Here is a 14080-nt window from a genome sequence, read left to right on the forward strand (position 1 = left end):
ACTGATGAACTTAAACGAAGTGAAACTCACATTTTAAAAAAATTAAATTAAAAAAATTAAATTTTTTTAAAGTTAGCACATACTGTCCTATTACAAATGATTCATATATAAATAGTTCGTGGATGCAAAGAAGATATGTTAACATGTATAACCTCTGTTAATAAAAAACAGAAGTATCCACAATGATTAAAATACATTCAACTAATGATATCTAGTTGTACCAAAAAGGGCATTATCCAAAGAGAAATTATGCTGCAGAGAAAATGCTGCAGTGAAAAAAATAAACTTCTGCGAGGTTAACATATGCATGTTTAACTCTGGAAAAGCACAGTCATGCTTGCTATAAGATCCTTCTGCACTCAACTAAAATCAAAATGATCTTAAAAGAATTATAATTGTAAAATTTGCTTGTCTTTTCAGCTACACAGCTGAAACTTGTACACAAACTACAAAAAATGTTCCAAGTCATTTTCAAAACAAAAATAAAATCATCTTCTGATGACACGCATGATTAAAAATTCTATGCAAGACCTTTGCTCGAAGTTCCCAATAAAGAGATGGAGGAGAGAAAAGGGGGCAGAAAAGCAGGAAACTCAAGTCAATTTAGTTTGCAGATGATCAGAAGGATTTTTGTGATCCAGCACGAATTCAAATCTTCTGGATCTTTTCCTTAACACAACTACCGGATTTTCTTTTCCTGGTTTTCTCAGTAGCATCAACTTTGTAATTGTAAGAGCAATTGTTTACATCTGAATATAGGTGCACACCACATTTTAAAACTGGCAGTCCCACTTTCTCCCTGCACATTAAACAGTGAGGTTTTTTGTTTGTTTGGTTTGTCGAGTGACTTGTTTTGCTCTTCAGAGGGCTGCTATCACTGTATGATACTAAAATTTGCAGATAGTCTGTCTCAGGGAAGGCTTTGTCCACAGACATACTTTCCACTAGGGTAGGTGCTACAGAGTCTGTTAAAAGTGATTGATTTGAGATGGGGCATGGCTGTATAGATGGGGAAGATATAGAATCAAATCAACATTAAATTCTGACAGACTACTGACAAAAGTTGCAAGTAGGATATCATTACTATTACTTGTTATGTTATTATTATTACTGTATTACTTATTACTATTATTCTGTCTTTGAAGATGTGCTTTATATCATACCGAATATATGCCATTTGTCCGAGGTTTTCATAAAATCTACAGTCAGTGGAACAAAGCCCCAGCACTTGGTTATGATTAAGTTTTTTGTGCCATGTTCCTCTCTGTCCACCTGGAGATGGCTCCCTGCGCCCCAGGACACACCTTCCGAGCCGCTGCCTCCGCAGTGAGTGAATGGCACTAATTTGCCCAGCGTCTCACAGCTTGTAAGGGTCTGAGGCTGATTTTGAAAATCAGCGCCTTCTCACTCCTCGCCCAACGAATACAGAAGCCACCAAGGACTATTTGCTACAGACCTGGGACAGAGCATTCCGAGCTCATATTGGCCTGATCAGCCGCAGCCCCGACACATTGTAACTCAATCCTTAACACAGTGATATTATTTTAATCCTCTTCCAGAATGAAGGACAACCACCAATCAACTTTCTTGAATGCTGCTCTGCTGGATTTATAGTGTCTGTACGACTCCCTAACTATCTCAAATACCTCAAGCTGAAATCCTAGTCGGTTTTCTTTTCCTCATGGAAAAGTGGATACTGCAAAGCATCTGTAACTAAATAAAGTATCAAGGATTTTCCCATCTCCTTAGAAAAGACAAACCACCTTTGTCCCAGAAAAATCATGTAACCTTTTCATGCTTTGGTTTCCTTGTCTATAAAATGGGAATAGTAATTATTTTACATATATGTTTCATTTATTTATATAGCATAAATATATATGTATGTATGTGTGTGTGTGTGTGTGTGTGTGTTGACTACTTCAGAAGAATGAAAATTTCTTGAGGACAGGAATGATTTCATGATTGTCTTTGCATCACAGAGGAGGTATAATCCCCTAGAGTTGGGGGGTTTGCCATTTCCTCCTCCAGCTGATTTTCAGATGGGAAAGAGATGGCAGAGTTAAATGACTTGTCCAGGGTCACACAGCTAGTAAAGTGTTTGAGACCAATTTTGAACTCAATGAGTCTTCCAGACTCCATGCCCAACACTATCTATTGCATCACTTAACTGTCCCTCTTAAAACATAGAATATAGACATTCTAGAGTCATTCCTTTGCAAGACTTCATTTTTTTTCATAATTATAACTTTTTATTGACAAAATCCATGCCTGGGTAATCTTTTTACAACATTATCCCTTGCACTCTTCACAAGACTTTACAAGACATTGATGAAATCTGAAATTTATGTTCTGTGAGGAGGAATCTCAATAGCTTTGTAATTGAAAGTTATCTTTTGTGTCCATCCAATCAGTCAGTCAACAAGCATTTATTTAAGAATAGGAATATTTACCTGTTTCAAAGGTAAAAAAATTCTTCCTGTTGGACATTCTATAGTTCTAGAAAAAAGTTCTCAAAAATTAAAGCTAGAAGACTTAAAATCATCTAGTCCCATCTCCCCAAGTTCCAGGTATATTTTTTTAACTTTGTCACCTCTAACACCAAGTTCAGTGTTTTATATATAGTAGGCCTTGAGAAATAGCATGGAATTGTTGGATTCCCCTCATCCTTGTGTATGTGAGATCTCATAGAATTGGTTTAACTCTGGAAGAGACCTCAGAGGCCATCTCTTCCCCAGCTTCTTAAAAATGTAGTTCATGACCCTATATGGGGTCTTATAACTGAATGTGGGGATTAGTAAGTTTTTGGTTTGTATATATATTTTATATATCTATCTCTCTGAGGTCACATAAAAATGTCTCAAGCAAAGAAGGATCACAAGTGGAAAATGTTTAAAGAAACCCTTATTCTAGTCCAACCTCATCATTGTCCAGATAGGAAAATGAGTCTAAAGAAAGTTAAAGTGACTTGATCATGATCACAATCATACTAGTGGTAAATGGCAGAGCTGTGCTCCAGTTCCCCAATCCCAAAATCTATTGTTTTTGCCTCATGGATCGTCCCATCCATTTTAAAAACAGATCAAAATCATCAGTCAGCAAAGTGAAACTTGAAAGATGCAGTACCTTGTTGTCCCAGACAGGGGAGACAAATTATATTTCCAGGCTGTAGAGCAAACCCATGTTTGTTTGCTTAGTGAATTAGAAAGTCAAAGAAAATTTCTATGAATTCAAAGAAGAATGAAACCTTTATATTGAGCATCATTGCAGTTAGAAAATCCCACTGCAAACTAAGAAAAGGCACTTATCTGGAGGTTATACAACTAGGTGGTGCAGTAGAAAGAATACTGGACATCAAATCAGGAAGATTAATCATCATAAATTCAAATCTCTCTTCAAACGCTTATTAGCTATATGACCCTGGCAAATCACTTAACCCTGTTTGCCTCAATTTCTTATCTATAAAAAATAAGCTACAAAAAGAAATAGCAAACCATTCCAGTATCTTTGCCATGCAAACCCCAAATAAGGTCATGAAGAGTTGGACAAGACTGAAAAATGATTGAACAAATAGATTTGTCCTAAGGTATCATGGGAGAGGGTATCCCTTTGTTGTATATGTCTTGTATGTGCCTAAAGATTTACATACTGTCTCCCTGCATTGAAATGTGAGCTTCTTGAAGACAGAGACATGTTTCCTTTCATTGTATCCCAATAATAATATATAATAATAATCACAAAGAGTAATGTCTTAATAAAAGCTTATTGACTGACTGACCTCCACATTCGTGAACTTGATTTTGTGCCTGTAGCCCTCTTCTTCTCAAAGCTGCACATAATGCTAAAATTTAAGACAATATAGTCTTATCTTCTTGAGGATACATGTAGATAGCTAAATTTTGATTGCTATAAACCACAGTTTTCCTGCTGTCTGACACTCTTTCTACCTCCTATCATTTCTATTTAATTTTTTTAAAGTTCCATAAATTGTCTTTGAGTTCTGAGTTGCTATAGTTAGTAAAGAAGCCAGCACAGGATACAGACACAGGGGAACCTTTATTCACTCAAGAGTCAACACACATACAAATGTGTGTCTGGTAATTCAGTAGATAATAGCTATGTGTATATTACATATGTATATATGTATTATGTAATATATATATATATATATATATATATATACACATAAAGATAGATATAGAAAGAGATCAAGAGAGAAAGAGAGAGAAATTACTTCTGGTCAAAGCAGGTATAACACTTAGAAAAATAATCATAGCTAATAACAGAAACTAACTTTTATATACCACTTACTATGTGCCAGACACTGTCCTAAGTATGTTACAAATATCATCTCATTTGATCCTTACAACAACACTAGGAGGTGTTATTATTATTCCCATTTTTTTTAGATATAGAAATTGAGGGAAATAGAAGTTAAGTAATTTGCCCTGTGCCTTGGCCCAGATTTGAACTGGGGGGGGAAAAGAGAATGTCTAATCGCTTGATAGGAAAGAAAAAAATATGTCATTGCCAGCACAGCCATTTTTATTAGACCAAAAAAAACTTTGCATCTTTTTTTAAAAAATCAGTTCATCAATAAACGTGAAGTATCTACTTCATGTTTTACCAAATAAGTAAAGAGAAGGGAACAACTTTCTCATACTATCAAAGTCTTCTTGAGTCCTCTTATACAATGATTAGAAGGAATGGAGATACAGTATTGACAGTGACATTTTGCTTTCAACTGTCTCTTCAGTGGATGCTGAAACATCAAAAAGCAAAAATGACAAATACAGAACAAAATGGAATTACTTATGACAACTCTGGAAAGATCACTTTTAGCTCTTAAAAACAACTTCTTTCAACAAAAAACAAAACAAAACAAAACAACATTTCCACCTCCTCCCCCAGAGTTTTACAAAAATTCTCTTATCTTTCTTTCAAACACCACAGTTACTCTAACCATCTGGGTGTAGAAACATGAAAGTTTCCGTGGATGGAATGGGTAGATAAAAACCCATACTCTGATGACTCTGGCTAATGCTCACTAATTGCACAAGTTAAGACATCCCCCATGATGTCATTAGTCCTCTCAGGATGTACAATCTTCTCCAAATGTTTTCCTTCTTACTGGGCAGAAACTTTGTCTTTGCTGGCAAGAAGTCAATCAGAGGTGAAGAATTCAGTGAGGATGGCATGCTCCTGGAAGAGGTCAGTTTTTTACATGCTTTATGACATTTCCTCACTATGTAACCTGAACTCTTTAGTAGAATCAAGACCAAACTTCAAGGTCTGTACCATGTATGATGAGAAACAGCTGGTGTATTATTTGTGCTAATAAAAAATAATTATTTGAGTCTAAATATGTTCAGATTACTTAATAAGAAGGCACTCCTTAGAAGGCTTTGCTGGGGCATCCCTAGATCCTCTAAGAAAGGGGCACTCTTGGCCCCCTACCAAATGGGTAGTTGTTTCTAGCAGTTTTTGATTAAAAGCTGTGTCTTTAAAATTGGTGAGACTGAGATCAGCCACCCTCTTTCTACGACAGACTTTTTCTTCAAGTTCCTTTCTACTTTGTCCAGAGGGTGAAGATCCCAGTTTACCTGCAGTGCTATCCCAGTGCCATGAACAGAACCAGTGAGAAAGGAAGACTGTGATTTCCTGCTCTTCTTTTGCCCCACTTAGAGAAATGGACCCAAGAGCAGGGACTTCTTGTTACCATTTGTCTTCAGTTTCTCTATTTCCTGGGGTGGTGATCATTCCCATTTGACTCGGGAGTTTGAGCCCTAGTGACGTTGGAATCGGGATTACAGCCAAAGTGATGCAGTCAGTGTGGCAGGGAAGCCCAGAGAAGCCTGGGACCCTAGAACGAGGAGGGTTTGAACTTTTAACTGGCACTGTGTATTCTAAAGGAACTGTACTTAACTATGAACTTAATCCCTACTATCTAATGCCTTTCTCCTTCCCAGAAACTAAAGTGGTAAAGAGAGCTTGGGGGAGAAGAGCGACATTATACCTCAGGCAGGTAAGAGGGTAAGTTTGTATATTTGTGGTTATATCTTTGGTTGAATATTTCCTTATAAAAGTGAATCTGACTATTAGAGAGAAAATGAAATTTGATTCAGGGGGCACCCTCTACATTTGAGGGAATACCATTGGCTGGTGCTGGGGCCATTTTCTAGAGCCATTTCCCCCTCAATCCCTCTGAAGGGTATCAGAGAACCTGAAGTTGGGGTAAAATGTAATACACCTTGCTTTCAGTTGTTGGGGGCCAGGGTAGTCATTGTTACATTTGAATTCAGAAGATCTGGATTAACCTAGATAACAAAAATATAGAAAAGAAAAGTAAATATTACACCCAGGGACAAACAACTTCAACAAAAGAACAACAGGGAGACTATTGAGACTTCTTTTTAAAGTACAGAAAGAAAGCAGGTTGTAAAAGTCAACTAGAAGAAGAAATGATGGGAAAACAGGTCTGAAACATGATATTCTGCCTAAAAGTTTATCAATGTAGAGCAGAGGGAATTAAGTTGAAAAATGTAATGGTACATCAAAGGAGAGAAAGAAGATAGAAGTGACATATGTTTGATTTTATCATTCAAGTTAAAGATTACTAATAAAGAGAAAGTCATTCCTGAAGCTGCTCAAGAAGAAGACCCACAGGAGAATGAGTGAAAAGGCAAATGGGGGAATAAACAGAAGAAAAACAAGAGGAAATCTTGTTTTAGTGATGAGTAGTCTTACTAAAGAAATAGTAAATATTTCTTTTTTATACCTTAATGAAATAAAAAGAACAATCAAAGGAGCACAAACAAAAGACATAGATCCAAATAAATCAAATTATCAAAATAGTAAACAAAAATTGAAATCAAAACAAATTAGTAAAAATAAAAAGAATGATTAGAACTTATTGTGCAGATATGTATGTACTAATTAATATAACTAAAAACATAAAAAGCACAGATGAATGTCTTCAAAAATATAAACTATCCAAACCCAAGTAAAATCATAGATAATGCAATCTTCCAAACTCTGAAAAGGAAATACAAGCTTTGCTAAAGAATGAGGAAAAAAAAGCCTTGGTCTTGATTGATTCACAGGAGAATTTTATTAGAACTTCTGAAGAGAAATTAGTAACAATATTACACAAATTTTTCTCAAAAATTGAGAAAGAAAGCACTCTACCAAATTGCTTTTGTGAGACAAATATAATTCTAATCCCTAAATTAGAGAAGGATTAAGCACAGAGAACTATAAATCAATATAATTCATAAACATTAACTCAAAAATTAAAAATATAATCCTATCAAGCTATAGTGATTCATCTAAGAAATAATTCATTATGACTAAACAGGATTTATACCAAGGATGCAAGGATGATTCAAAATAGGAAAACAATTAACATAATTATCAGATTAAAAGCAAAAACACTCCAAACTATATAATTATCAGTTGGTCAATAAACATTTATTAAGTGCATATTATGTTCAAGGCACTAGGTTAAGTGCTGGAAATACAAAGAAAAACAATTCTTGAAGATTGGATTTTAGCTAAACTTGAAGGAAATCAGAAGGCAGAGAGTATTTTAGGTATGGGAGACAAAGAAAATGCTTAGAGGAGGGATAAGAAATATTTTACTTAAATAGCAAAGGGGCTAATATCAATGGATCACAGAGTATGTAGGGAGAAATTGGAGGTATGAAGACTAGGAAGACAATAGTGGAGTAGCAAGTTGTGAAAATTTGTGAATACTTAAAAGAGGATTTTATATTATCTCAATAAGCAATAGAAAAAGCTTTTTACAAAGGCCTCTTTGTAACACTTGTTTATGTTGTTGTTCTTGCTGTTCAATTACCTCCAATTCTTTGTGACTTTTTGGCAGACATACTGGAGCAATTTGCCATTTTCTTTTCCAGCTCATTTTGCAGATGAGGAAACTGAGGCACACAGGATTAAGTGACTTTTCCGGGGTCAGGAAGCTAGTTATTGTCTGAGGCCAAATTTGAACTCGGGAAGATGAATCTTCCTAATTCTAAGTCTCTCATTTACATTCACCAGCCCAGCCTAAGGTTGGTATAGGAATCCATGACATTACTTTGTCCTGCTGCCTCCCAGGATAACTGGTCTCTTGTGAATAAACTCCTCTCATTTATCTAATTAGCCCTAAAAATCTATTAATAACCAAGCTGATATGAGATCCTCTTTCTTTGGTATCTCAGCATTCACTTGGAGAGATCACCACCCTACAATTGGTGTAATTCAGACAGAATAGATTTCTGCCCCTTTACAAAGTGGTAGAATCAGGCTTCAAGCCTCAGATTCTCTGCTTCCTAAGAAAGTGTGCTTCCCATTATTCCATGTTCTCCTTTATCAGACTTAAATTTAGAGGCACAAGCTAGAGGCTGTCTAATACAACTCCTTCATTTTACTGTTCGAATTTTATTTTACCTTTTTTCAGTTAACAAGAATTTGTTTACTCTCCTTCCCACCCTCCCTCTTTCCCCCCTCCCCTCACACAGTTGGGCAAAAAAGAAAAGAAAAAAATGAAATCTTCATAACAAATGTGTATACTCAAACAAAACAAATTCCCATGTCCAAAATGACTATATACAAAATACATTTTTTGTTCTGCATCTTAAGCCATTTACCACTCTGTCAGGAGGTCCTTTGGAATCCTGTATTTTCATTACACTGATTGAGTTCTTAAGGCTTTCACATTTGTTTTTCTTTATTATATTTTTGCTGTTAATAAACTACCCTCCTGGTTCTGCTCATTTTCTTCTGCATCAGATCATCTGATCTCCCTAATTTTTTTCAAAAACTGTCCGTTTCATTATTTTTTATGACACAATAATATTTCCTTACATTTACATACCAGAATTCATTTATAGTGAAAGGTAGCCCTTTAGTTTTCAGTTTTTATGCTATTTCAGAAAGACCCACTATTAATATTTTTGCCCAAATCCAATCCCTTCATTTTATAGATGAAGGAACTAAAGCCTTAAGTGATACTCAAAGTCTTGCAGTTGCTATTCAAGTCCAGATCTTTCAACTTCAAATCTAGCATTCTTTTCAGCCAGGAGAAGCTGACTTTCAGGGACAAGTGTACACATTAGGACCTCAGTAAGCACTTGCTGCCTTTTCTTTATTCTTTTTCTTATCTGACTCTAGAAATCAGCATTCCTTTCTATTGCTACCCCCCATTGCTACAATAGGTACTAGTGCCTTTTCATTACTGAAAATGGTCAGACTGGGTGGGAGTGTGGAGTAAGAAGGAATGTGGGGCAGGGTGGGGATGAAAAGATGGAATATAAGACAACAAGGAGGGAAGGATAGACACTGACAAACTGTTGAGTTGGTCATCATAGCGAACATAGACTGTTAATCCAAGGGGCAGGAGACAACTAAGAAACTATCATGGAATTAAGAGCATCCTTGTCAGGTTGATACTAAACTGTTTCCTAGTTGTCAATCCAAGAAACACAAAGAATTGGGACTTGTCCTTTCCCTTATTTCTTCTCCCCCCCAATCCCATTAATCCACATTCCTTACTTCTGCTCCCCCTGAAGTCTGCTCTCCAGGGCTGTGACAAACTCTATACTTTCCAGAAAATGGACTTATTGGTGTGTGCCTATGTATGGACATCTATGTGTGGAAAGAAGGAAGGGGAGGGGTGGGTAAGAGGGTTAAGTAACTATTAAGCAACAAGGAAGGTCAAACATCAATCACCAGTTGTGCTAACCCCGTTCCTGTCTCTCCATAACAGAGCCAGGAGAGCAACTAAGAAGCCATTCCATAGCTCTAGGGATCAGTCAGTGATAGACGCCTTACCACCCTGCTGAAGTTAAATCCAGAATTAACAAAGAAATGCAACTCATCTTCCCTGCCTTGTTATCCTTTGGGATACTAGGTAAGTAACCAGTGGTCGGATGGATGCTAACCATGTGGGAAGCGGGGGAAGATGGTTTTGCAATAACTGATCACTTATAGGCAGCAGAACGATGAGGTGTCCTTGAAGTGCCCAGGTATGCTCTCATGTACCAACAGCATGGTAGGACTGCCGTTATGGGCAGGAGTGTCTTTCCCAGCCTCTGGGAAACCCCATTGTCTATAGACACCACCATTGTTGCTATGCTGGTTTCCTTCCTGCGTTAACTGTTTTTTTCCTTTCCTCAAAAGGGGCTAATAGGTAGTCAGGGAAGATACAGGAGTCACATCTCATGACCTGGTTGCCCTAATCCTTCTCCAAACTTTCCAGGATCTTTCCAGATTGGCCAGAGCTATAAATATTCTGCTTTGCAGGCCCTACGTGCTGGAGCCAGTTCCAATTGAAGTCAGATGGACTGTTTGGTGTCTTTCTATCTATCTCCTATATTTTTATCTGATCAGAGAGCTCCAACTGACTACTTCTGGGTCAGGAGAAAAATCAACTAAGCTTTTTTTTTTTAAAACCCCTTTGACTCCTTTGACCACTGTTTTAAAGGTCTCTATCTAGATTCTAGATGGACTTCTTAAACTTTTCCACTCTCAACCCCTTTTCACTCAAGAAATCCTTACATGACCCCAGAGATATAAATATATAAAATAGGTTTACAAATCAAACATTTACTTATAATCAATCATAATTTCGCAACCCCTACATTCAGTTATAAAACCACGAGGTTGTGAAGCACAATTTAAGAATGTGAGGTCAATAATACTATCCTCCAATTCTTAAGCTCCTCCTCCCTCCCCTCATACTGAGTATGAGGCCACGAGGGCAAATTCCAGCTAGAAACATACCTTTTTGCCCAAAAAGATAAGGCTGAACATGTTCTCTAATTTAGGATCTGGAGATAATTTTTATTTAAGGAGCTCTTTGCAAAGTTTGTATTTTTAAAGTTTGTTCATTTAAAAAAAAGATTAGTTAATTTTTAGTTTCTTTAGATTATCTGAGAAGAATAATGATGCCCTTTATGATTTTGCTGGCTCTGGAATTGGGGCCCTGGGATCATACTGGGGTTCTGACCCTTAGCAACCAATAACTTTGAGCAAATCATTTAACATGCTTGGACCCTCATTCTTAAAATGAGGGGCTTGGACTTTGAAGGGTCTGCAAACTATTGTCCAAAGACCAAACCTGGCCTGCTGCTTTCCTGCTTCTGTACACCCTGCAAGTTAAGAACATTATTTAGTTTCTTAAAGCTTATTTCATTTTTGATTTTGGGGACAAAGCAAGCATTTCTACAACATGTACAATAAAAATAAATAAATAAGATGACTGCACATGTAACTGTAAATCTACCATGTACATTTTGTAATTTCTTTTAAATATACAAGTTACATGAATTTCTTTTTTCCTTCCCTCTCTCCAAAGATGGCTACTATTAGACACAAAGATAGATAGATAGATAGATAGATGGATGATGGATGGATGGATGGATGGATAGATAGATAGATACAAAATTATTCTATATATACTTTTATTTATCAGTTCTTTCTCTGGATCCAAATCACATCTTTTTTCATATGTCCTTTGTAGTTCATTTGAGTATTTATAATAATCGAAAGTTGCTCAAAGTCATTCTTAAAACAATATTTTTTTCCTAAGGCCATTAGGATTAAGTGACTTGACCAGGGTCACACACCCAGGAAGTGTTAAATGTCTAAGATAAGATTTGAATTCAGGACTTCCTGACTTCAGGGCTGGTGCTCTATCCACTACACCAACTAGCTGCCTCTTAAAACAACATTTTTGTTACTTTATACAAGTTTCTCTTGGTTCTGCTTGCTTCATTCTTTGTTATTTCAAGAAAATTTTTTCCATGCCTTTCTAAGATCAATGAGCTCATTTTTCTATTACAACCATACACTAGAACTTGTTTCAGTTATTTCCCAATTGATGGAGGTAATTATACCTTTTTTATTGTTTGTTACCCTGTATTATAAATAGTGGATCAATAGATAGATAGAATCAGTCAACCTCAGAATTTGGTCTAAAAAAGAAAAACAAGAATTAGGTAATATGCATACTTTATTCTTCTCAAGTGAGCCTGTATACATGCAGATCTGCAGTTAAAACTGCAGAATGGGGTTAGGCAGCAGGGGTTATAAAGACAAAACTTCAAGTCTGGTTGGGCCCCACCCCTTCCACAATCTCATCATGGCTTAATCGGGTTTATCCTCTGAGATGGATTGTTCTTAGAAATTATAAGACACTCTCTGGGTACAGGGAAGTGGGTCAGAGCATGAGCCAGTCTGAACCAATTCTATTACTGGTGTCACAGAGGAGTGAGTTCTGGGTTCATAAATTAACACTCCAAAGGATCTCTACTATGTTTAACTTAAGAGATGCTCAAATAGTCTCCTGATTGGCTGATTCTGATTCTTAGGTCAGTTCAGCCTTCTCTGGATAAATAGTAAGGGAGATCAAGCAAATCAATGTAATTAGTAAAATCATTAACTGTCTCAGTTTCATAATCGATGATAGATAGATAGATAGATAGATAAAAAAATGTAGCATAGTAAGTACTATAGGATAAAGCATGGTTTATGGTAGATGGTATGGTATGATATGATGTGGTATGGTATGACATTATTATATGACAGTCATAAAGTGTATAGTCAAAATATGAATATGTTTTGCCTGACTTGGGAGAGAATTTTAAAATCAAAATTTTAAAATGAATATAAAAAAAGAAAAAAGTAATAGAAAAGAAAATATAAAGAAAAAATGAAGCATTTCAGATTTTTTTTAAGAAAGAGTATAGTCAATTACTTTTTTTAAGCCTAGAATATTAAAGAGTTTTAAATATGTAAAGAGACAAATTCATATGGAAAAATAGGTCTTATAACTTTAAAAAAATAAACAATGTTTAATAAATAATTCATCTAGCCTGGAGATGAATAATAGGGAGACATGTTGCATTTTTAGTAAATGAAGTGGAAATCCTTGATTTCTATAGCATCAAATAGGAAAATAACTAAGGAAAATCAGTGTGTAAACAGATTAAGAAAGAGAAAATTGCCCCACCTAGAATATACTTTTCTAAAACCTGTATCAATTATCAAGGATTGTCAAAGACAAGAATATAATGTGAGTTGCATTTCTTTGTTAATTCTGAGTTTAGCAGCAATAGGGTAATAAGATGTCTGTAAAATGAATGATTTTGTGATGCCTTCTTTAGTGAAATGTAAGAATTGTTTTAAAAAAGTATGTAATTTAAAAAGCAGACTAGTGGAAAAGAAACTAATATAAAAGAAGTTCTTTTTTTTTTTTTTTAATTCCCCTGGCCTTCTTTATCCCAGATAGAAATTATGGGTTTTAAAAAGAGAGGGGCGGGGGGGGAAGGAGAGAATCATAGCAGAGTAGTAGAGCTAGGAAAATGTCAGGAGAATAAAATTAACTAGTCTGGAAAATCAAAACATGACCATAAAACAAAGTCTCCTCTTACTCATCTTCTCCCAGAGCCCAACAGGGGCACAGCTACCTGTTTTATGTGTAATTATGGATTATCAAAATGGAAACTGCCTTGCTGTGCTCCTCAAAATGATCCTGCTAAGAGTTCTGACTGGCTTTATTTTGTGGCAAGCAAACATCTCTCTCAACAAAGATTATGGATCACTAACTTCCTCCCTCTCTCCTTCTGCCTTCTTCCCACTAGAGTTGTGCCTAGCTACTGCAGAGCAACAAGTAAGATGGTGTGTCCAATCAGAAAATGAGCAGAAGAAATGTAATGAGCTTAAAGAGGTCCTGAAAGGTACCACAAGCCCAAGTTTGACGTGTGTAAAGAAAATTTCCTACAAGGACTGTTTCAGGGCCATCTGGGTAAGCATCTTGGGGGAGAAGGAAGATGTATTCCACCACTCTCATGTGTTTTGGGGGGAGTGAGGCAATCGGGGTTAATTTACTTGTCCAGGATCCCATAGCTAGTAAATATCAAGTCTCTGAAGCTGGATTTGAATTCAGGTCTTCCTGACTTGCAGGTTGGTGTTTTATCCACTGTACCACTTGGTATCCCTATCTATTTCAATATATATCTTCCTCTGAGCAGTGAACAGGATTCTGGATTTAGAGTCAGGAAGAACTGAATTCAAGTCT

The 14080-nt window shown here is 36.2% G+C and overlaps 1 protein-coding gene and 1 pseudogene across 1 annotated transcript in view; one reads left to right on the forward strand and one right to left on the reverse strand.

The window, feature by feature from the left end:
• Positions 1–648: 648 nt before the first annotated feature.
• LOC111719704 lies at positions 649–3834 on the reverse strand (annotated as a pseudogene).
• Positions 3835–5079: 1245 nt separating this feature from the next.
• LOC100915670 (inhibitor of carbonic anhydrase) overlaps positions 5080–14080 on the forward strand; it is a 75820-nt gene continuing 66819 nt past the window's right edge. Inside the window, 4 exon segments of the mRNA XM_031959758.1 lie at positions 5080–5208; positions 5967–6030; positions 9767–9910; positions 13644–13807. Of these exon segments, the coding sequence (XP_031815618.1) occupies positions 9868–9910; positions 13644–13807 (207 nt within the window). The 5' untranslated portion in view covers positions 5080–5208; positions 5967–6030; positions 9767–9867.

This window comes from Sarcophilus harrisii, chromosome 3, assembly GCF_902635505.1.
Source record: "Sarcophilus harrisii chromosome 3, mSarHar1.11, whole genome shotgun sequence".
Taxonomy (NCBI): domain Eukaryota; kingdom Metazoa; phylum Chordata; class Mammalia; order Dasyuromorphia; family Dasyuridae; genus Sarcophilus; species Sarcophilus harrisii.